Raw genomic sequence first — 25,340 nt, forward strand, 5'->3', positions numbered from 1 at the left:
TAGGACGCAGTTGATTTAGGATGCGACTGGAGTCAAGTGAGGTTTAAACATAGCTTTGTCACAGAATAGTTAATATTGATTAATACATGTTGATTAATCAGGGAGGTTTTCAGGTACATTTAGTGTTTAATTAATATCTAAAAATATGAATAAAATCAAGAGATGAAGACCATCTCTGCTTGTGTTGCCTTGTTTCTTTACCTGATGAAATAACACAATTCGTGTTTTCCTATCAAACATCCATGCATCCTTCGACATCATTGTGAACAGATGCTGTGGGTTAGTGACAATGCCGTAGTTAAGGTCATTCAGGACATGTCAGAAAAACATGTCTTTGATGTGGACTGTATTGACCATGACAAGTTGATTTAAACATATTTATTTCCAGTGAAAGGAACCGGACAAGTTAAATCTCACAAGTTATTTCAACAATAAACGCAAGTAAACCCATGGTTATTTTCTCAAATGTACACTAACATTTACAATTACGACAATATTAGGGAACAAAGTAAAAGAGTTGAATATTCTAATACAAGTTTTTCAACGCAAAGAGGCACTTATGGAAAACTTCCGTAAGTGTCTGTAATCACTTTCTTTATAATCCGGCATAATAAATTTGATGAAACCTTCCCAACTTTAGGGAGACTGGCGAAGTGGGGTCGTAGTACACACGACAAATTGAAAAACTTCTTTTGAATAATATGTTTTGAGCTAAAAGTAAACATAACTTGTTGCATTTAGTCTGGTTTGCGGTTTGTATCAATTAGGGTTTTCAACGATGTTGTCAGCCATGTTGTTATTAATCACGAGTTACGAGGAACACCAGATTTGATTCCACTTAAACATTACTTCCTGCATGATTGCTGGGAGTCGATTGCATGCCTGCAAACCATGTGTATCTGCAGCTAACTTCCATCGTACTTAAATCACGTCATGAACTCAAGGACAGTTAACCTCAGTTACACTCGTGCCGGCATGATGTCATGATTAGAGGTTTTCCTATTCACGAACATGTTTATTGAACAAGAAAAAGGAATGGAATTAAAGGTTTTTCTTACATGTATAAACTAGCCTCACAAATTGACATAGTTGTGTGTAAAATTATATTTTCGATCGGTTGTTTTGTGTTATCAAGATCGTAGGTACCTGTCATATTAGGATGGTGCAGGTACACCAAGGATCATAGTCAGGGACAACCAGTGATTCAAAGCCAGACTGTCATATGCAGAGTTGATAGCATTCATATTTCTGCAGTAGACCCTACTTCTTCTTCTTCTTCTTCTTCTTCTTCTTGCTATGGTATTAAGCCATGTTTCTACAGTAGATGGGACGGTGGGGTAGTCTAGTGGTTAAAGCGTTGGCTTGTCATGCTGAAGCCCCGGTTCGATTCCCCACATTGCTTGAATATTGCTAACAGTGGAGTAATACCATACTCACTCACTCATTCACTCTACAGTGGACACATTGTTGTTGTTGTTGTTGTTGTTGTTACCGTTGTTGTTACCGTTGTTGTTGTAGTGGTATAAAGTTGTATTAAGCCATATTTCTGCCCTAAACTTGTTGTGGTGACATTAAGGCATATTTCTGCAGTAAACTTGTGGTGATATTAAGCCATATTTCTGCAGTAAACTTGTGGTGATATTAAGCCATATTTCTGCAGTAAACTTGTGGTGATATTAAGCTATATTTCTGCAGTAAACTTGTGGTGATATTAAGCCATATTTCTGCAGTAAACTTGTGGTGATATTAAGCTATATTTCTGCAGTAAACTTGTTGTGGTGATATTAAGCCATATTTCTGCTGTAAACTTGTTGTGATATTAAGCCATATTTCTGCAGTAAACTTGTGGTGATATTAAGCTATATTTCTGCAGTTAACATGTTGTTGTGATGTTAAGCCATATTTCTGCAGTAAACTTGTGGTGATATTAAGCCATATTTCTGCAGTAAACTTGTTGTTGTGATATTAAGCCATATTTCTGCAGTAAACTTGTGGTGATATTAAGCCATATTTCTGCAGTAAACTTGTTGTGGTGATATTAAGCCATATTTCTGCAGTAAACTTGTGGTGATATTAAGCTATATTTCTGCAGTAAACATGTTGTTGTGATATTAAGCCATATTTCTTCAGTAAACTTGTTGTGATGTTAAGCTATATTTCTGCAGTAAACTTGTTGTGATATTAAGCTATATTTCTTCAGTAAACTTGTGGTGATATTAAGCCATATTTCTGCAGTAAACTTGTGGTGATATTAAGCCATATTTCTGCAGTAAACTTGTTGTGGTGATATTAAGCCATATTTCTGCAGTAAACTTGTTGTGGTGATATTAAGCCATATTTCTGCAGTAAACTTGTTGTGGTGATATTAAGCCATATTTCTGCAGTAAACTTGTTGTGGTGATATTAAGCCATATTTCTGCAGTAACTTGTGGTGATATTAAGCCATATTTCTGCAGTAAACTTGTTGTGGTGATATTAAGCCATATTTCTGCAGTAAACTTGTTGTGATGTTAAGCTATATTTCTGCAGTAAACTTGTTGTGGTGATATTAAGCCATATTTCTGCAGTAAACTTGTTGTGGTGATATTAAGCCATATTTCTGCAGTAAACTTGTTGTGGTGATATTAAGCCATATTTCTACAGTAAACTTGTGGTATATTTCTGTTGGAAACATTATTATCATTGCTGTTGTTAAGTTGTTCAGCCTTATTTCTACATTAAACCTATCTTTGTTGTGGTGGTGGTGTTATAACATACTTCTGTAGTAAGGGACCGTTAATAATTTATGGCTAGGGGGGCTGATGATGATTTTTATGGAGAAACATGTACAATGTGAATGACCCCCCTACAATTTATGTACAAAGTAAGTGACCCTTCCTGCATGTCATGTATAAAATCAATGACCCCCCTTTCCTTCCCATAATTTCTAAGCATAAATTTTAATAATTTCTATGTACAAAATTGCTGACACCCCACCCCACCCCTCGCTTGTACACGTGTACCAAATTGCGTACCCCCCCTACCTCTCCGGAACAAAATGGGTGACCCCCTTTAAATTATCATCTTCTCCTCCTCCTCTTGTTTGGGGTCTCAGATAACTCAGACACAACAAGTTTCTCCACAGCATTGCATCCCTTAGGCATCTTCCCTACAGTAGCCGTAGCTCCCATACTCAAACGAAGAGTTATAACAGTCATAAAGCTAAGATCTCTTCGTGCACGTGGTCACAGGCTCTTGGCAATGTTTAAATGCCTGTCCGGCTCTTGATTCTGTGTTTAGAATTGCAAAGAGTTTGAATACCCATAAATTTTACCATGTTTACTCTCCACCAAAATTAGACATTGATGCACATACCGTTACCAGATTCATCATTTTATGTGTTTTTAAGGCCCAACATAATTCACGTACTGTCAAGCTGCACATTTCTAAAGGATGATAAACTGTTCAGCCAGAAGGTCACTCCGACCTGTCAGCTCTTATCTTTATTCCTCCAAGACAAGGTCACAGGTTAATAACTTGATGTTTAGGTTATTTCAATTTCGCACTTTATGTGTTCTTTGCCAATGGCCTTGTACAGAGTTTGGTCATTTGATACAGACCAGTGCAGGGGGCGCACTCTTATTGTTTGATAATGGCATCATTGACAAAGTGTTGTGCTGATAGTGACTATCATGTGGCCCTCGTGCATAAGATAAGGTGCTTTACATGTCAGTGTTTGACATACATGCACTGTTTCATGTGGATTTGGAAGATTACTACAGGGTTAAGTGCTTTGTTCGACATGCCAAAGACCTGGATCAAATCCCAAATCCCTTAGACTAACAACTAATCTCTGAAATGAACATGTTTTACTGAAAAAAAGTTCATAGTAAAAAAAAACAAAATATAATGAAAAGGAGCCCTGAGACTTTCTTCATTTTCAGAAGCTGAGGAAATCTAGACTTGCCACATTTTCTAGACTTGCGTGGGCTTTCTTGGATATATTTACTTCAGGGTCTGTACGACAGACTAGTGTAATGTCTCTCCCTCCATCCCTCCCTTTCTCTTTCTTTATTCTAACAACCCGTGAAGATCCGGGGTGGAATAGGTCTTCAGCAACACATGTGCTTGCCATAAAAGGCGACTATGCTTGTCGTAAGAGGCGACTAATGGGATTGGGTGGTCAGTTTCGCTGAATTGGTTGACACATGTCATTGGTTCCCAATTGCGCAGATCGATGCTCATGCTGTTGATCACTGGATTGTCTGGTCCAGACTCGATTATTTACAGACCGCCGCCATATAGCTGGGATATTGCTGAGTGCGGCGTAAAACTAAACTCACTCACTCACTCACTCTTAATTCTAACCCGGATCTTCACGGGTGAGAGATGGAGTGAGGTTTGCAGGTTGAAACAGTCACCTGCAGGAGACATGTTATGTACTATGTAGTTTAAGCTATACTGGTGGGTAGCTTAGAATTTAAAGAAAAAGCACCAGGTTTGATGGAATTCTCTGTTGCTGGTAGGAATGTCACGATGCATAAGTTTCATGAATCGATACGTATCACAATACCCATGTCACGATTCGATACGTATCATGATACCTATTTTCACGGCATTGTCACGTAATTTAGTTACATTTTGAACATTAATATTTCATATTTTATAATTGTCCATGAAAAGATCAACATTTTTTATTCTCAGAGATTAAAAAGTTCTAATTTCCCCTCTTTGTGCATGAAAAATAATTATTTATAACTCTCATAACATAAAAAAACATGATACAATTGCAAAATGTAAACAATGCATAAACATATTTAAACCGATACTTTCAAAACTAAATATCGATGCATCGATGTATCGTGGCATCCCTAGTGGCTGGGGAAAAGAATGCGTAGGATATAACACATATTGTCCCACTGCCTGAATGTTAATAATATAAGCATTAAAACAAGAGTCTGTTACCAGTTACAGCTACAGACTTGTTGAGATAAACATTTCCTTTCAACTATAAGTGGATCTGATTTATCAACTGCTTCCATCTCTCGTTTGTTAAAGTCACATTCTACTCCTAAGTTCATGAATGAGGTATTGCTTACATTGAGTGAGGTCTTCCTTGGGTTCAGCTGCTTCACACATCAGGAGGGCGTGTGTGAGTTGTGTGTCATCAGACTGAGGTGGACTTGGGGGATCTGCAGACCATGGCTGAGACGGTCTAGAGGGATCTACAGACCATGGTTGAGTTGGTCTAGAGTGATCTGCAGACCATGGCCGAGTTGGTCTAGAAGGATCTACAGACCTTGGCTGAGTTCGTCTAGAGGGATCTACAGACCATGGCTGAGTTGGTCTAGAGTGATCTACAGACCATGGCTGAGTTGGTCTAGAGTGATCTACAGACCGTTGCTGAGTTGGTCTAGAGGGATCTACAGACCATGGCTGAGTTGGTCTAGAGGGATCTACAGACCTTGGCTGAGTTGGTCTAGAGGGATCTACAGACCGTTGCTGAGTTGGTCTAGAGGGATCTACAGACCGTTGCTGAGTTGGTCTAGAGAGATCTACAGACCATGGCTGAGTTGGTCTAGAGGGATCTACAGACCATGGCTGAGTTGGTCTAGAGAGATCTACAGACCATGGCTGAGTTGGTCTAGAGGGATCTACAGACCATGACTGAGTTGGTCTAGAGGGATCTACAGACCATTGCTGAGTTGGTCTAGAGTGATCTACAGACCATGGCTGAGTTGGTCTAGAGAGATCTACAGACCATGGCTGAGTTGGTCTAGAGGGATCTACAGACCATGACTGAGTTGGTCTAGAGGGATCTACAGACCATTGCTGAGTTGGTCTAGAGTGATCTACAGACCATGGCTGAGTTGGTCTAGAGGGATCTACAGACCATGGCTGAGTTGGTCTAGAGTGATCTTCAGACCATGGCTGAGTCAGTCTAGAGGGATCTACAGACCATGGCTGAGTCGGTCTAGAGGGATCTACAGACCATGGCTGAGTTGGTCTAGAGGGATCTACAGACCATGGCTGAGTTGGTCTAGAGAGATCTACAGACCATGGCTGAGTTGGTCTAGAGAAATCAACAGACCATGGCTGAATCGGTCTAGAAAGATCTACAAACCATGGCTGAGTCATTTTGGAGTGATCAACAGACGATGACTGAATCAGTCATGGTAGGATCGCCTCTATGTTTAAGAAATGAACACACAAATTGCAATAGAACAGATTTTTCTTAACTTTATTTCAGTGATATTTAACTGTACTATAACAAACTGGTTTATTCAGAACAGCTGTATCACTTAACACAACAGTTATCACAGAACAGTCAAGTCATAGTAAAACAATATTTAAGGCCCAACGTACTGCTGCAGCTGTTTCAACATTTTCTACATCATAACCTGGATGATCATTGTATCCCTTCAGACTTGAAACTTAGTGCTACTTCAGTCACCGCTTCCATGGATGATTACATGGAGCGGTTGCCTGGAGAAAAGAAGAGACATTTAAAGATGGTACTTGTAGTTACCCTGCCTTGTGCTTGGCATTAAGAAGATAGATAAACCCGAGACAGACAAACGCGCGTTAGTATAATAATCTTGAACATGATGTCACGGCCGATCTCGACCGCCTCTGTGGTGTAGTAGTTAGAGCGTCTTCCCGGAGAGTGGAAGGTCGCGGATTCAATCCCCAGCTGCATCATACCAAAAGACTTTAAAAAATGGTACTTGTTGGTACCTGCCTGGGTCTTGGCATTAATGGGTACAACAAGGATTGGTTGGCTCGGCGTCACTATTATCTGTCTGAGTGGGGTATTCATGCTTTACTGGGCATGGTATTTCAGTGAGCTAGCATTATAAAACCACCTTAACTCTGGGCTAGTACAAGCAGCCACACATACACATGCATGCATGTCTTCATGTAAGCGAAATATTGTTAAGTATGTCTTTTAAACCCCATTTCACCACCACACCCAATCGCACTTACTGTAAACGAATTATATATCGCGCAGGTTTTATTTCGCGCAATATATTTTACCGCAATTAAGATTTTATTTATATTTATTCCGGCATATCACGAAATGAAATCACAAAAAGCTTCATATACAGTAGAAGTTCATTTCCTTGATAGTCAATTTTGCAATGATCGTCAGAATTCGGAACATAAGACTGATGTGTTTTTCATCTCTTTATATTTGCATCACAATATCTCACTTCCTAAGTACTTAATACTTCCGTGAGTAAACGTATCACTGTATATATCACGCAGGTAGGGATTTCCTGTGAGTAAGCAATACACGCCGCCTGACAGGTTAAGTCACTCTGGTTGTTTTCATTGCAATTACTGATGGCGCGAAGAATTGACCCCCCGATGTCTGTCAATTCCGCGACATTTGCACCAAGCGAGAAAAAGTATGTTTACAGTATTTCAATACTCCAATGTATTCCGATATGTCCTATCCACAACCTCATATGGTAAAAATAGCATGTATATCTCCATATGCAGATTTTAAAAAACCTTTTACCAGGATTTATTCATAGCCGACTGAAGCATACAGATGTAGTGCTAGTAGTATGGTCTGCTTATAACATTTCGTTATTGTGAATCATTTTTACATGAGCCAGTTACAAAGAAAATATAGTTTTATCTTCAAAGTACAACAAATTAAAATACTACACACAAAACCAGCATCATAAAATGCAATATTTTAACATGATTGAGGTAAACACCAGTCACTTTATCTACACAAAAACTGATCGTATCAAAAATATACTTATAGGACAGGCAACACATTTGGATTCAATCTTTATTACACAAGGTAGAACTTGTAAAATTATTTAAGAACAATACAAAAAGACTTTTTACTTTGGCCCCCTCAAGTGTGGAAATAACCCATTGCCTGACGTCCCAGTCCAGTGTTTTTTTTCTGCTGGGCAAGCGAATTTGTATATCACGGCAAGTGATTTTACATGTGCCATTGTACCACACTACACTGGCAATTTTAAAGTTATTTCCACCCCTGCCCCTGAAAATATGTGTTTTTTTAGTTTTCCTAAACCTTTATTTTCATTTTAGGGGAGTCTGTTGCTGTACATCGTAATTGGGTCTATGATATTCTTTTGAAAGGAGACTTCTACTGAGGACCTGTAAATGTGATGTACACATTCTATTCTGGGAGGGGCCAAAGTTGGAAACACAGATTGCTATATAGGGGCAATTGCTATATAGGGGCAATGATCTTGGAACACAGCAATTCCTATGAAATTCTACCTCACTGCCATAAATCATGTATTTTGGATTATATCACTCTGAAACTGAAATTCAAATTTCATCAGAAGTTAGTGACTGAATAAGGAGTACAGTTTTACGCCGCTTTTAGCAATATTCCAGCAATATCACGGCGGGGGACACCAGAAATGGGCTTCACACATTGTACCCATGTGGGGAATTGAACCCGGGTCTTCAGCATGACAAGCGAACGCTTTAACCACTAGGCTACCCCACCACCCCCTCAACAGAAGTTAAACCTCTCACTTCAAGATTTGATTTCATCTTGTTTAGTCAGTGTTCAAAATTAACACATTTCCATTAGTCAGAGACATTCTGTTGATATGGACTACCATTGTTGCTATGACAACAACAATACATTGTATTTTCTGTAAGATCTGGTTGTATGTGTTTGTGTTTCTCATCTAATTGACCTGCAAATATCAATATATTTATAAGACAACCTTCACTGATTATAACCATGACAACAACAAAAAACAAACAAAACAAACAGAATGTGCAACAATATTAAGTGAAATAATTTGTACAGTGCAGTAGTGATTAGTAAGAATGAGTTTCATCGCAGCATAAACATACATACTTTCTTGAAATAAGTACTTGAGCTTTGAGTTAATTAATTGACTCATAAATATATATACACTCTATACAAAAAAATATCAATAGTTACTTTGAACTATATTGATCTCATACAAGGTTTCAGTTCTTAAAAAAGAGTTATCATAGAACATACATTGAGAATCGACTAAATGTTGAAATACGAAGTTATGTTTATCAAAATGGCTTGAATTGGTTGCTTAGACAAGTATGTAATCAGTATCTTGCAGTACAGACAAATTAACAACATGGAAGGCCCTTGTGCGTGTGATATGAGAGTTTATACCACTCATTACCCTGGAATCTCGGAACACAAATGACTCAGTGAAAACAAAAAAATCATCTGGTGAAATTACAATACAGACAGATTTGTGAAAACAAATAAAACAAATAAATTTAAATCTCATTTAAGTCAGACTTTTGCACATGTCACCTGTTTGAACTGCTCATGTGCAGTCGACATTACCCAATCAGAAAGCAGGACTTTCTGGCTATATGCTGCTAGTTTCAAATGGCAGCGTTGCAAACTCCCGCCTGCCCAACCGTCCGGGACGGTCTGTTTTGCTACCGGACGGTCATTTTAAAAAAGTTGCACGCCCGATGGTCTGGCTGTTGAATCAGCGTAGTTTTGTAATGTATATAATGACTAAAAACATTTAAAATCGTGTTATTGTGACAATAACCTTGCATTAAACAGTTCCCTCCTCCTATTTACCTCCTATATTTTATCTTAATCCTGAAAATTCTGGACTGGTAACTTTCCAGCCGGTCTGGTAACTTTTGAGAGTTACCAGACTAGTTGTCTGGCCGAAATTTTGGGGAGTGTACAACACTGCAAATGGTAACTTCCATTCTGGTTCATGCTTTGTAAAGTGATGTGACAAAGTTCTTGATGTATGACAGTACTGTCCAAGGGCTGTGGATTGTCGCTTCCTTTTCCAATGTTTGTCCCAGTGAGGCAAGAGACTGACAAAGTCTAGCAGTTGGAATTCATACAGCCTGTAAGTGCTCTCTCTGGTCTTGGATTCTTCTGGCAAGGTGGTGTTCAGTGTGGCTGCACTCGGCTGGGGATCCTTCGGTCAAGGTGGTGGTATTCTGTAAGAATGGTTCAACTCACCATGGCCTCCTGGTTCAACTCACCGTGGTCTCCTGGTTCAACTCACCATGGCCTCCTGGTTCAACTCATGGCCTCCTGGTTCAACTCACCATGGCCTCCTGGTTCAACTCACCGTGGTCTCCTGGTTCAACTCATGGCCTCCTGGTTCAACTCACCATGGCCTCCTGGTTCAACTCACCGTGGTCTCCTGGTTCAACTCACCATGGCCTCCTGGTTCAACTCATGGCCTCCTGGTTCAACTCACCATGGCCTCCTGGTTCAACTCACCATGGCCTCCTGTTCTAGCAATATGGTGTTCTGTCTGTTTCATGCCACTGATTCAGCTCGGCTTGGACACCTGTTGTAGTGAAGATGGTGTTCTCTGACACTTTGTCAACTCAGCATGGCCTCCCGTTGTAGTTAAAATGGCGTTCAGTAACACTGCTTCAACACCGAATGACCGTCTGTTCTAGCTAAGATGGTATTCTGTAACACTGGTTCAACACCGAATGGCCTCTTCTTCCAGCCAAGATGGTGTTCTGTAACTCTGGATCAGCTCAGTATGGCCTCTTCTTGTAGTCAAGATGGTGTTCTGAGCACTAATTCAATCTGCCTTATGAATATTGTATTTTCTATTCAGTGAAAGCAATGAGTGTTGATTGTCTTAGCATGGCATCAGCAAAATATGACTGTAAACATGTAAATGGAAACATAAACACTGACCATGTTGTCAGTCTTACTCTCAATCACATACATGTATTATCAGCCTGTGGCTTGTGAGGTCCCATCTCTGATGTGATTGAGGCAGCTAATGTTAGTAGCAAGAATATGTTCACTGTAGTACTTAGGACTGCCATTTGATAACACCAGCCCTTCTCAGTAACTCTGTGGTGTAGTGGTTAGAGTGTCCGCCCGGAGAGCGGAAGGTCGCGGGTTCATCCCCAACCGCATCATACCAAAAGACGTTAAAATATGGTACTTGTTGGTCCCTGCCTGGCGCTCGGCATTAATTGGTATAACAAGGACTGGTCGGCTCAGAGTCAGTATAATGTGTCTGAGTAGGGTATTCATGCTTCACTGTGGCATGGTATCTCAGTGGGCTAGCACTATAAAACCAGCTTCAGTCTGGGCTAGTACAAGCAGCCGCACATACACATACACACGCATGCACGTCGTCATATAAGCGAAATATTCTCAAGCACGACGATAAACCCAATTTCACCTCACCTCACCTTCTCAGTAATAAAGCCCCTTTGGCTAGTATTTCTAATAGCTCTCCCATCATTTTCATTTTTGGTTCATATTATTTAATGCCAAACTTAGCAATATTCCAGCTATGTGGTGACAGACTGTAAAAAAATTGACTTTGGACCAGACTATCCAGTGATTTACATCATGTGCAGCGATCTGGGCTACAATGACATGGATCAACCAAGTCACTAAGCCTGACCACCTGGCCACCTGAGTCGCCTCTTATAACAAGCATTGAAGACAAATTCTAACCAAGAATTTCAAAGGTACCTGTCATATTCACATTAAGGATTATCACCTGTTCACATAAATGACCTGCTGAATCGTGACTGAAACATGGTCATGTAGTATCGACTGTTTCACTCCACTGTTGTCATGACTGTTAGATGCTAGTCTAGTCATATCATTGTCATCATAAATGGTAATTGTTTACTCGGATGTTTTATGTCATTGTCATCATGAATGGTAATTGTTCACTTTGATGTTTTATGTCATTGTCATCATAAATGGTAATTGTTTACTCGGATGTTTTATGTCATTGTCATCATAAATGGTAATTGTTCACTTTGATGTTTCATATCATTGTCATCATAAATGGTAATTGTTCACTTTGTTGTTTCATGTCATTGTCATATAATGGTAATTGTTTACTCGGATGTTTCATGCCATTGTCATCATAATGGTAATTGTTCACTGTGATGTTTCATGCCATTGTCATCATAATGGTAATTGTTCACTTTGATGTTTCATGCCATTGTCATCATGAATGGTAAATGTTCACTTAGATGTTTCAAACCCATTGTCGTCTTAAATGGTAATTGTTCACATAAACAGTGTCTGTTTCATGCTGTTGTCAGTAATTGTTCAGTTAGATGTTTCATGCCATTGTCATCATGAATGGTAATCGTTGACTTGACTGTTTACGCCATTGTGGTCATGCGAGATGGCTGAGACAAACTCTGGCTGCTGATGGCGCTGCTGGACAAGGAAATGTTCCCATTAAGAGCTGTCTTCTTCACTCGTACCTTCTGAAACTGTTTGCCACGAGAACGTGTCCGTAACGACTTTCGCCATCGATTCAGCATCATTTTGAATACTCGCACAAACTTGTCATTGAATGCACAGTATAGGACGAAGTTAAGTGACAGGTTGCAGCAGATGAGGACATTAGAGACGATCTGAAGGATCCTGTATGATGTGGACCGCAGGAATTCAGCTATGGGACGTCCATTACCAAAAAGAGCGTATGCACTTGGACGGTCAGCGAAAGCAGATGGCATGACGCAGATGATGAACAGACACACGATGCTGATGAGGGTTATCGTGAGTCGCATTTGTTCTCGGTTCCATGTGGCTTCTTTGTTGTTTCGGATATGGAGAACCTGGCGCTGGCGCCGCGCTCGCTGCACGGCGTATACCAGGTAGACGTTGGAGATGCAGAGCACGGTGAGGGGGATGAAGTTAATGATGATGCTGTAGAACCAGTTGATGATGGTAAATAACTGAGTCTTTCTAAAGTCGGTGGAAAACAGGTAGTACTTCGGGTCGTCGGGGGTTGTACCTATATTCCACACGGAAAGCCAGGAATCTTGGAATGTTTATGATGCCGACGCAGGTAATAATGATGGCAATTTTCACATTGGCGCCAGTTCGGTTACAGTATATTTTGGCCCAGATCGGGTAACAGACAAACAGGAATCGTTCGATAGTGAGCATGACAATCAACCAGACACTGGAATTGGAACAGATATTTACAAGAGGGTAGTACAAGTGGGCCTCAAAAAAACGCCAGTAGTAACTGAATGGCTGGTTACGAGCGAACACAAAGTATATGAAGGTCAAGGCCAAAGCACCTAAGTCAACACATGCCATTGCAGTGAGATAAGAGTAAGGAGACTCTTTTAGGTAATGCTCTGTGAGAATTAGAAGGTTGAGGATGTTGCAGAGGATCCCGAACACGCAGATGGCTGGACCGATGTAGTCATAGGTAATGTGTTCCAGCATGGATGCCACAAGGGATTCGTTGCTGATATTCATATTCATTGTGAAAGACTTGGTCAGCTTCTACGTCAACTCGGAAATCGGCAATGTCCCAGTCAGACCTGAAAGTACAAACAATACTATTTACCTCCAAACTAACTATATATCAGGGAGAACATCAGACATGTGACAACTTAACTGAAGCAGTCTTTAGATTTTTGAAAATATTTTTTGCATTTTGAATGTGTGATCATAAGATGCATTTTCAAATTAAGTAATACTTTATGAGCAGCTGTAACAGCATCTTTGATTTACCAGTGTTTTACATGTCCATTCCATATTGATAAATACTTCAGACATATTCAACACCATACCTTTGCTTTGAGTCCAAATTGAAATATGATATGCAGATAATAACTGAATATGTATTGAAGTCAGAAGCAAGAGAAGGTTTGAAGTTATGGATCGGACAGATTGAGATGGTGGCGTCACTTCCTTTGCGTTGCTATGGTAGTGAATTGGTAAGAATGTTGTAATACAGTGAATGCTATGGTCTGTTTATGATTCACCAGATTACATTCACTAGTTATTGCTCATGGCTCCAGATTAAAAGTCCAGTATGTGGATCAGTGTGCACTCCATTTTCAGCTTCCTGTGAAAGACTATGTCATCCTACTGTCTCATCTCGCCGGGTACCCATTCACTGCTAGATGAGCAGAGGCATATTTGAAACAAAGTGTCTTGCCTAAGGAGACATCATGTATAATGCATGTGGGAAATAACCAAAGTCCTCAAGGGTAACATGAATTATTACCATGAGGTACCATTTGTTAAAGGTCTTACTGCCAACCAGTAACACATGTCATGTCAGTTTGGTACAGAGAATATAACTGCGTGTTCTTCGGGATGTAGTATATTTGTTTCCTCATCCATGTGTCAATTGGATGCACATTTCTGCTTCATTGTGACATAGGTTTATAATGAGCACATCATGCATAAGCTGATTACGAATGTTCTGTTTACAAGATTTTAATAAGTAATTATATCTGCAGGAATCTGTACTGGTACATTACTGACATGCATTCACCCACACACGTGCACACACAACACAAACGTACATGCACATCGAAATCGAAACGCAATAATCTTAAATGGACATTAAATCCCGTCATCTCGCCATCACATTAATATATCCACAGTGTATGTCAGAATCACATGAGGCTGGGTTCACAGTTCCAGATTCATAATGCTGATGATAATTATGTAAAATACATTAATGAAAAATGACTCGTGGTCCGTGAGGTTAGTCATAACTAAATACATCACCCTGACACTGTCCTCCGTGAGAAATTCAACACTTGTCACATCTGGTGTTAGACTAAGGAGTCCTTGAAGCAGTATTGACCGAATAACCAACAAGATATTTACTAGTCAATACCTGATTGTAAATGGATGTTTGAGCCTACCATTGATTGGATAAGCTGCCCAGAGCGGAGTTTAAACAATGAAGCCACAACTGGCGCTAAAACTAGATTACAAATGTAAAGGGGACCTGTTATTTATTGCAGGAAGGTCGAGTGCATTTCTTTCATGACCGACCCGTGAAGATACGGTGTAGAATAGGTCTTCAGCAACCCATGCTTGTCAACCCATGCGACTATGCTTGTCATAAGAGGCGCCTAACAGGATCGGGGTGGTCAGTTTCGCTGACTTGGTTGACACATGTCATCGGTTCCCAATTGCGCAGATCGATGCTCATGCTGTTGATCACTGGATTGTCTGGTCCAGACTCGATTATTTACAGACCGCTGCCATATAGCTGGGATATTGCTGAGTGTGGGGTAAAACTTAACTCACTCACTCACTCACTCTTTCATGACCCTTCTAAACAACACAATTTTATATATATTTTATTATGAAATGTGCATTTTCCTTTAACCCTCCCTATGTTCCCTATGTCTCTATATACGAGACAAATACACAAAGTAATCTTAATCCCTGCATATAGTACAATGTCTAGTAAATAACAAATTAGAACTGTAAAGGTAAATAATCATGTCTAGTGATGTTTAGTTGCAAATTTGAAGTCTTCACTGACAAAATCATTTTCTCTTGTTCATTCACGCGAAACGATATGATGTCGTTTTCTTCCTGATCACCAGAAAAAAAGTTTGATGAAAGTGTTACCGTAGATAAGCTGACCCCCTTCTACAGACGGCTTTTTTTGGTCTTCAAACTTTGACTTATCTACGATAATATACGGTATATGTAATAAGTTTTATGAAAATAGAAAATATTTATATATTTTGGGTGACCCTCCCAAATCCCCATTCTCTCAATCACCACTACCAATGATAAATGACAAGTCCCTAATATCACCATCAAGTCACGTACTCCAATAATATTTGTTCATCAACAGTACTCATGGTGTTGATAATTGACATATTGCTGTAAATACTGTCAGTTACCACTTGAATATTTCAAACAAATGTCAACGGCAAACAGTTTATTTTGGTGACCAGCACCTAACTTTGAAGATAGAAACATAAACAGATGATAGGATAATGTTATTTATGTCACAATCAATCCTAAATTAGAAGTCTGAAAAGTAATAAACAGATAAATGGCATAATTATTTCCAAACGGGAAAAACTCGGTCATTTTTTAAATGTGGGCGAAGGTTACATTCTGTTTCGAAATTAATGACAATGATTCTTCTAAACGAATTGTTGATGGATGGTAATATAAAACTCCATGATAGACTGGCAAATCTTGTTATCAGTGGTGATTATCAGTATCAGATTTCACTGATCATGATTGCGATGTGATTATCAAGTTAATATCAAGTGGTTATGGAAACGCCAGATGGGTATTTTCAAATCATGATGTCACTTTTTTCTGTTTTTATCTCTTGACATTGACATTAGTAGTCAGACAGCAATAATTGATTATTTCATGTCCAAGATGGAGGACTGGGCTGCGAGAGGATGTTTTGTATTCCTGTCAACGGTGTTGTAATGTTTGATGAAAACAGATGACATGATAGAGAATTTTTTCATTATCAATTGGAAGAATTAAATTACACTGATTTTAATTTAAATCCCAATGATTTTAATTTAAAATCAAATGAACAAGTGTTTGTATTGGATGTCAAATGACACGATATTATATTCATTGTCTGTTAATATTCCGAGGCATTGGATTAATTTTAAATCAGAGTTGAATCAAGGAATATCACAAGCTGGAGATTTTGTTCATTATCCTTTGTCATTTTGAAGAAATGAAATTACAATCATTTAAATGACACTAGATTAATTGTGAATGAGTATTGTTTTATGCCACTGCTAACACTATTCCAGCGATATCACGGCAGGGGACACTGGAAATGGGTTCACACATCTTATCTATGTGGATAATTGAACTTGTCATGCAATGCTTGTACAACTAAGCTAGGAGGAACTGTGTATTTTTGTGCCTTTTTTAACTGGAACAATGTATTCTATCTGCAAAATATAGTCCAAAATTGCTTTGATGGGCAGTTTACCTCATGTCCGTATGTGTGTACCTAAGATACCATACCCACAGTCTAATTGTCACTTACACCAACAAATCCTACAAAACATCAAGGCTCCCTGTTAGGTTCAGATGCACAGTGTACAAGCAAGAGCTCCTGTCTGTACAAGCAAGAGCTCCTGTCTGTACAAGGAAGAGCTCCTTCTGTCTGTACAAGCAAGAGCTCCTTCAGTCTGTACAAGCAAGGGCTCCTTCTGTCTGTACAAGCAAGAGCTCCTTCAGTCTGTACAAGGAAGAGCTCCTTCTGTCTGTACAAGGAAGAGCTCCTTCTGTCTGTACAAGCAAGAGCTCCTTCAGTCTGTACAAGCAAGGGCTCCTTCTGTCTGTACAAGCAAGAGCTCCTTCAGTCTGTACAAGCAAGAGCTCCTTCAGTCTGTACAAGGAAGAGCTCCTTCTGTCTGTGCAAGCAAGAGCTCCTTCACTCTGTACAAGCAAGAGCTCCTTTTGTCTGTAGAGCAAGAGCTCCTTCAGGCTGTACAAGCAAGAGCTCCTGTCTGTACAAGCAAGAGCTCCCTCTGTCTGTACAAGCAAGAGCTCCTTCTGTCTGTACAAGCAAGTGCTCCTTCTGTCTGTAGAAGCAAGAGCTCCTTCTGTCTGTATAAGCAAGAGCTCCTTCAGTCTGTACAAGCAAGAGCTCCTTCAGTCTGTACAAGCAAGAGCTCCTTCAGTCTGTACAAGCAGGAGCTCCTGTCTGTACAAGCAAGAGCTCCTTCAGGCTGTACAAGCAAGAGCTCCTGTCTGTACAAGCAAGAGCTCCCTCTGTCTGTACAAGCAAGAGCTCCTGTCTGTACAAGCAAGTGCTCCTTCTGTCTGTAGAAGCAAGAGCTCCTTCTGTCTGTATAAGCAAGAGCTCCTTCAGTCTGTACAAGCAAGAGCTCCTTCAGTCTGTACAAGCAAGAGCTCCTTCAGTCTGTACAAGCAGGAGCTCCTTCAGTCTGTACAAGCAGGAGCTCCTGTCTGTACAAGAAAGAGCTCCTTCAGTCTGTACAAGCAGGAACACCTTGTGGGTTACCCATGAAGATCTGGCTTAGAATTGGTCTTCAGCAACCTATACTTGTCTCCAGGGAAGATCTGGGTTAGAATTGGTCTTCAGCTACCCATGCTTGTTGTAAGAGGCGACTAATGGTATGGGGTGGTCAGGCTTGGTTGACACATGTCATCGTATCCCCCTTGGGTAGATGGATGCTCATGCTGTTGATCACTGGATTGTTTGGTCCAGACTCGATTAGGTACAGACCGCTGCCATAGCTGTAATATTGCTGAATGTGGCTTTAGGACAGGCTTACAGAGTTCTGTCCCTTGTATTTCCTTTTTCAGTTCAGTTTTTCCAAACACCAGTGTCTGATCAGAACTACAAGGAAGTATTTGGATGCATATCAGCTGTAACGTTTAAACATGGCATTCCAAGGTTGACATTGGTCTCATTTCCATGAATACTGAGTGGGAGAAGACTAGATTGATCTGATTTCGTCTGAATAAACTCAATGCATACTAACAGGAGCCAAGATAAGTCCAAGTCTGTTGCACTGATGGCTGTGACTACCGGTTTCACATTTTTCAATTATGGATTTGAGCCCTCAGAACCAACTCGGGAAGATCTGGGTTAGAATTGATCTTCAGCAACCCATGCTTGTCGTAAGAGATGACTAACAGGATCGGGTGGTCAGGCTCACTGATTGCTTTTTTTCATCCAAGTTATCCATCTCCATGAAATCATGCATGAAAAATTAACAAAAATGACTTTAATTGTACCGTTATATTCTATTGTCATTACACCTTATAATGAGAACAAAGACTGATCACACAAGATGATGTGGGGAGGGACGGTGTTAATTCTCCATCAACCCCAGCAAGCCATGCTTGTCAGCAATTCCTTTTGTAAGAATCAATTAACAATCTCTGGTGAATATTGGGGTCATTGTGCCCCGTGGTCGATGCTCATGATGTCAGTCACTTGCTTGCTAGACTTGAATATTATCAGACCACACTCATATAGCTAGTTTGTTTGTGAATCTGGAATAAAGCATCAGACAAACAATCCTGACGAGGCCTGACATTTTAGTATCTACCAAGGCACCTTTAACATTAGACAAACTGACTCTGACTTGCAGAATTGCCCTGTTTGCATTGTTCTCACTTAAAACTCTTTGTGCATGGCGCTGTAAAATATTATATATCCTACACTTCAGACAGGATCAACAGGAACTTCATCCCTTGATGGGGGCGGTGGGGTAGCCTAGTGGTTAAAACGTTGGCTCATCACGCCGAAGACCCGGGTTCGAATCCCCACATGGGTACAATGTGTGAAGCTCATTTCTGGTGTCCCCCGTCGTGATGTTGCTGGAATATTGCTAAAAGCGGTGTAAAACCAAACTCAGTCAGTCAGTCATCCCTTGATAAAACAAGTTCAAGTCTAATGAATTAACCATTTTTATTTAAGTTTAGGCCAAACAAATTTTATTTCTTGTTTTATGGATTTTTGTCTCAGAAAACCTAAAGGCAAGAAGGGGAAAAAATAACCAGTCAAAGAGTGAGTGAGTGAGTTTAGTTTTACGCCGCACTCAGCAATATTCCAGCTATATGGCAGCGGTCTGTAAATAATCGAGTCTACACCAGACAATCCAGTGATCAACAGCATGAGCATCTATCTGTGCAATTGGGAACTGATGACATGTGTCAACCAAGCCAGCAAGCCTGACCACCCGATCCCTGTTGATCGCCTCTTACGACGGCATGGGTTACTGAAGGTTCTTTCTAACCCAGACCTTCACGGGTTAACTCTTTTGGTTTGTCTATATCAACTAAATATAGGTTGAGTGAGTTTAGGTTTCACACTGATTTCAAGAGTATTTCATACCTGTCAACTCTCACGCATTTGGCGTGAGTCTCACGCTTTATTGACAAATGTCACGCTCTCACGCTTCCAAATAATAATCTCACGCATATCTGGTAGCCAAGAATAATTTCAAAATTAATACGCATTTTCGTTCGTTTTTGCGTAAAGTTGAACATTGAAAGAATGCCTGAATGAACGAAGTTCTAAAACGATGTTTATGCGAATGATTCGGCTTATTATTATTTATTAGCATGCATCTTTTAGTGTCAAAATAATGCCACCAGAAGGCTCCAAATGCTCCTGAAAATCACTAAACTTCATTTTCAGGGGCAGGGGGCTTCACCCCCCAGAGACCCCCCTTCAGGGCATCGCCCTCGACATGACCCTGGCTGGACCCCGGCTTATTTTTTTTAGTCTCACTCCAAACCATCTTTAGGGGTTGACAGCTCTGGTATTTCACTTATATCACATTAACATTAGGGTTTTATTTTTGAGCGGGGAAGATTAATTTTTATTTTTTTTATATTTCTCTTAAAGGAAAATATGACCGACGGATCCATAAAGCAAGAAATAAAATTGGTCTGGCTTTATTTTATTTTATTTCTATTTGTTCTTCCCAGATAAGTGTGTATTGTTTCTTTTGTTAAACAAACTCATCAATATTCCAGCTGTGTTTCAGCGGACTGTAAATAATCAAGTACCCCGTAATTGCTGTAAGTGCTGTCTAAACGAAGGATAGCCATATCCTGACAACATGGCTGATTGCAACCACTGATTGCCAGGCCGAGACTTGAGTAATTACAGGATGCCATGATATTGTGTAATATTATTGACTCAACTGTAAAACTCGTCCCAGAATCAGTGATGGATGTGAATTAATTCCTACCCTGAACAGTTGTGGGACACCAAGAAGATTCAGATTAGAGCTGGTCTTCCGTAACCTTTGTTTGTCAAGTGATGGTTGGATCAGGTAATCTGCTTTACTGACTTACATGGAGGGCTGGCAACCTATATATCCGAGAAAACGATAAGCGTTAACTAAATATCTGTTATCGATGAATATCGGAAAAGCAATCTGACAAAACAGTCTGGAACATAACTTAGAAGCAGCTCTAACTTTGAACATCTTTTAGTAGCAAACCTAACTTTGTGTCTTGTGAGTAAATCAAGTCTTTTTTTTTCTTCTTTTTTCACATTTTTTGTATTCACTTCACTTGGATCCACTTTGTATGAAACAATCTATGGACGTAGTTTTGTAATGAAATAATATAATATAATATAATGGGTGCATGTCACTCTGTTTCAAGTTCCACTGGGGGGAAAAGAGCATGTAAAACTGGAGAAATGGCAGATACACTTTGGTACAAGCTATTTCATTGTCACAATCACAGAACATTTTGGAGTATAATCCATTTTCTCTCAAATAAATTCATATTGAAATTGTTTCTAGCAATATATTTCTCAATGTCATATATGTCTTTTAGTAACCCTTTATATGCGGTGAAGCTTGGTTTCACACCCTTGATATTCATGACGAAAATGTGACGCTTGGCTAGTATGATCATGTGGTTGAGCAAAGGGTCGCGAAGTCTTTATTCTTGTACAAAAGTTTATGTAAAATATTATTGATGAAACTATTTTCATAGCAACGATAATTCTGATTGTCAATATTTTTAGCCAGCCCTACTTACTTGGATGATCAGTAATCACGAAAATCATCAATGGGAAGAATTATATATCAAAATGAAATTTGTCATCGATTATATGTTTCAAAAACTACATTGAAAACCTTTAAAGACCTGAAATTGTACTACCCACCGTGATACCTGTAACATTTTTGGTTTTTGTTTAACGCTACACTTAAAAATATTCAAGCTATATGTTGGCTGTAAATACTTGAGTCTGGACCAGACAATCCAGTGATTGACATCATGAGCATCGATCTACGCAATTGAGAACCGATGACATGTGTCAACTAAGTCAGCAAGCCTGACCATCCGATCCCGTTAGTCGCCTCTTACAACAAGCATGGGTAGCTGAAGACCAATTCTAACCCGGATCTTGACGGGTATGTAACATTTAACAGACTAGTGGTAGTTTGCAGACCTTGCAGTTTGTTATTATTTGTTTGTTACGGACAGGATATGTTTTGGTTACTATGTCCAAATGGGCCCCCTTCTGAATGCCAAAGGGTCAGTAGGTAAGACGGACCCAATCAGTGAGTGGTCCTCAATTCAAAAATCATTCTTAGTGTTGAAAATACCATAACTCCCATACTGTCACAAATCTGTATGACCATTTTGGCGCAAAGATTGTTTGGTGAACAGTGAGTAAATATGGTTTACGCCACTTTTAGCAATATTCCAGCAACATCATGGCAGGGGACACCAGAAATGGGCTTCACACATTGTACCCATGTCAGGAATCGAACGCGGGTCTTCAGCGTGATGAGCGAACACTTTAACCATTAGGCTACCCTACTGCCCCAAGCTTTGTGAAGAGGAAGTAATGAGAGGCATCATTGTCAGCTTTCAGGTTATGCCAGAAATTTCTCCATTATGTCTGATACCCTGGTTCTGTGGAATACTGCCCTATCTCTGGAAGGGTTATTAAATAAAAAGTTGCTGAATAGACTATATGTCCCCTGCACTCCGTGTTTGTTCGCCCACTCAGGAAATTTGACTTTACCTTTCCTCAACAATTGGCGGTGACCAAAAGAGGAGAACCTGTCTCAGAATTTCTTACAAGGGCCGGAAGTGGCAAGTCAGTACACATTTAAAAATGATACCGGGAGAGCTAGATTGTTTCCAAAGATAGGATAGGCTTCGTAATAATTGTTCAAATTTCCATGAATTGTTCCCTACAGACATTAGTTAGATGTCAGAATTCCCTCGCAGACGATCTAATGATTTAGGTGTAATTCTTTCAGCTTGGAATTGGTTCTGACACACAATTGATTGCTTTTCCTACATCAGTCTCAGGGCACTGGGTTTGTTTGTGATTGAGCAGTATTTGCAATTTCTTGATTTTCGTCATGTTTCTTGTAAACTTCTCAAATTATGTAGTTCTTCTATTTTTTCATGACCCTCCATCCAGAGTAGTTACAAGTTAAACGTCATTGACCCAAAAGGTGTCTGTAACGAGGAATGCGAAGAGAAATTGAGTAATATGACATCGGTGCACAAATGAAAGTCATTTGTTTTTCAGTGATACTAAGTATTAAAAGTTTGCTTTATGCTGATGGGCTAGTTAGTGTCAGTTTTTCACTGTTTGGCGTCATTTGAATGCAGGACACAAGCAATTGAAGTAAATATTTAAACATGATGTTGTGTATTCAGTGATCTTGTCGGATCATTTTCACCAATATTTTTACTTTTGTTCCCGACGTAATGGTTTTTGGCACATAATCAATTCCCATTATTCTCTAGCATTAATCGATACAGTATTGTGAGTCACAAACAATTATTTGTGACATCATCTAGACTATAGACTACAAGGTGGTAGTGTAGTCTAATGGTCAAAGCGTTTGCTTGTCACACTGAATGAGTGAGTGAGTATGGTTTTATGGTGCTTTTACCAATATTCCAGCTATATCATGGTGGGACACCAGAAATGGGCTTCACACATTGTACTACCTACTAGGGGAATTGAACCTGGGTCATCGGTGTGATGACCGAACCCTTAAACCACAAGGCCCCTTTTGACACCGAAGAACCATGTTCAATTCCCCATATGGGTACTATGTGTGAAGGCTATGTCTGGTGTCCTCCACTTTGATGTTGCTGGAGTATGTGCAAAAAGGCGATGCTAGATGACAGACTCATGATTTGGTTAATAAATAAATAATAATGTGTCCATTAAATAGCCCCAAACTCCACACTAGGTATGCTCATAGCGGCTAACAGTCAAGGCACAGCACATTATTACCCCTGATAACCCAAGCTGCCTGTTAGGCGCTAGAAGGTTATAGTCACATGACTTTTTCCACCGGGTACCCATTTTCCTGCTGGGTGAACAGAGACAATTTTGAACAAACTCACTTGCCTAAGGTGAGACCACATGTGTCCCATGTGCTTCGTTGTGGGGCAGGACTCAAGTCCTAGAAACTCTCAGGAGTCAAGCTGCCAAACACGGTCACCCATCCAAGTACTCTCCGAGCTCGACGCTGCTTAACTTCACCGATTTGTGACCTGAGCTTTGAGCACTGGATACATCCTACCCCAATGATATGGATTGTTGCTCATGATACCAGTCACAGGATCGTCTCAACCAGGCTACCATAACAAGCAGGAATATGGAAGAATGGCATTAAAGAAATCCAAAAATAAAAAAATAAACTTAACTCACAGACTTCCTGAAGCCAATTCGCATTCAAGAACATGTACCTCGTGAACTTCCACAAACTTGACAAGAGTTAGGAAAGCAGGCTGTTAAGCTATCAGTATGACCAGTGCCATTAGGTCTTATGCTTGGTGTTTTCACAAAAGCTCAAGTGATATGGAATGACATTATTGTATTTTTAACATGATGGAAATATCAGATGACACTTGCCCTTTGCGTCACAAGGATGTGCGGTCCTTCTTAACTCTTGTTTCCTAGAAGGAAGTGGACATTACTAGTTTAAGAGTGGGAGAAAGCCCGTTTCGTATCTCTGTATGGAACGGGCGGAGATTATCATTCATCTCAGAGGCATCAGAGTCATTCATGCAGGCAGAGCTAAATATCCTGAATTGCCTCAGAATATTCAGATCCGAGATAAAAAAACACATTATTTAAAGAATTCAGGGAAGACGTTATGTCTGGAGCAGTGAAGTGATTCTGTCAATGTGCATATGTTGGCTACATACAGTCTACGCCAACATGGAACCGGAGGCAGTCTGCAGACTGGATATCCTGAGAGTCGGATCATGTACCTATCTTCTCTTGTCCGTCATGTCTCAGGTCAAATTGACCCTCGGGTGATTTTATTTAAAGGATGAATGTCCAATTTGAAACTGTTTTAGAAACCACCATGTTATTGGACAATTTATCATCCTACTGTTTCAGATTTGGACTGAAGGGCTATCCTAACAGGGTTCTTACCTAAAAATAGATTCAGTGAAACTGATGTCTGTCCTATGATGATTCCTTGCAGAATTTCAGTTTTGAAAATCCCCAAGCAGTCGATACTGGTTAAAGGGAGACAGCAAGGGGGATGTTGTAGTTAGGCTCAATTACTGTTCCTAGATTGTCATCATAGCCAATGTACTGTGGGATGAGGGTTGTTGCTCGTGACGTTAATCATTGGTTTGTTTGATCCATATTTATTAATTTGCCTTGTAAAATGTAAAACAACTAACAACTTGTTTTTTGTCAATCTAGGAGGTTAATTGACTGGTGGTAAATGATAAAGACAAATTACGGAAAATCAATGTTTGCAAAAAGTGAAACCATGTCCTGCCCTGACCTCTTGATTGGTAAATAAAAGTTTGTACACTTTTGAAAACCTGTTCATCATGTTGAATAGTCATATCTTGAATTCCAAGTAACATTAATGATATTGTGATTGGAGAGTCACGTTTTACAATTCTTTTCAAATTTAACATTGTTGTCTCTTTAAATGTTAGACAGTTTACATTCTAATAGGAAGTAAGGTAAATTTTCACAAGACTTAACAATAAGCAGAGTCTTTCATGTTGAAACAATACAGGTCATAGTTTAGTTGACTAGTCATATGTCTCAACTTTGTGTGTATAATATTAT

At 39.8% G+C, this 25,340-nt stretch overlaps 2 protein-coding genes across 2 annotated transcripts in view; one reads left to right on the top strand and one right to left on the bottom strand.

Moving 5' to 3' along the window:
• LOC124262428 (probable ATP-dependent RNA helicase DHX35) overlaps positions 1–25,340 on the top strand; it is a 126,797-nt gene that overhangs the window by 36,186 nt on the left and 65,271 nt on the right. The gene's annotated exons all lie outside the window — the stretch shown is intronic.
• LOC124262429 (probable G-protein coupled receptor B0563.6) overlaps positions 7,048–25,340 on the bottom strand; it is a 49,866-nt gene continuing 31,573 nt past the window's right edge. Inside the window, 3 exon segments of the mRNA XM_046696916.1 lie at positions 7,048–10,830; positions 11,191–12,759; positions 12,761–13,311. Coding sequence (XP_046552872.1) covers positions 12,130–12,759; positions 12,761–13,252 — 1,122 coding nt within the window. The 5' untranslated portion in view covers positions 13,253–13,311 and the 3' untranslated portion in view covers positions 7,048–10,830; positions 11,191–12,129.

The sequence above is a fragment of the Haliotis rubra genome, unplaced genomic scaffold (assembly GCF_003918875.1).
Source record: "Haliotis rubra isolate DU_JTF1 unplaced genomic scaffold, ASM391887v1 Scf838, whole genome shotgun sequence".
Lineage (NCBI taxonomy): Eukaryota > Metazoa > Mollusca > Gastropoda > Lepetellida > Haliotidae > Haliotis > Haliotis rubra.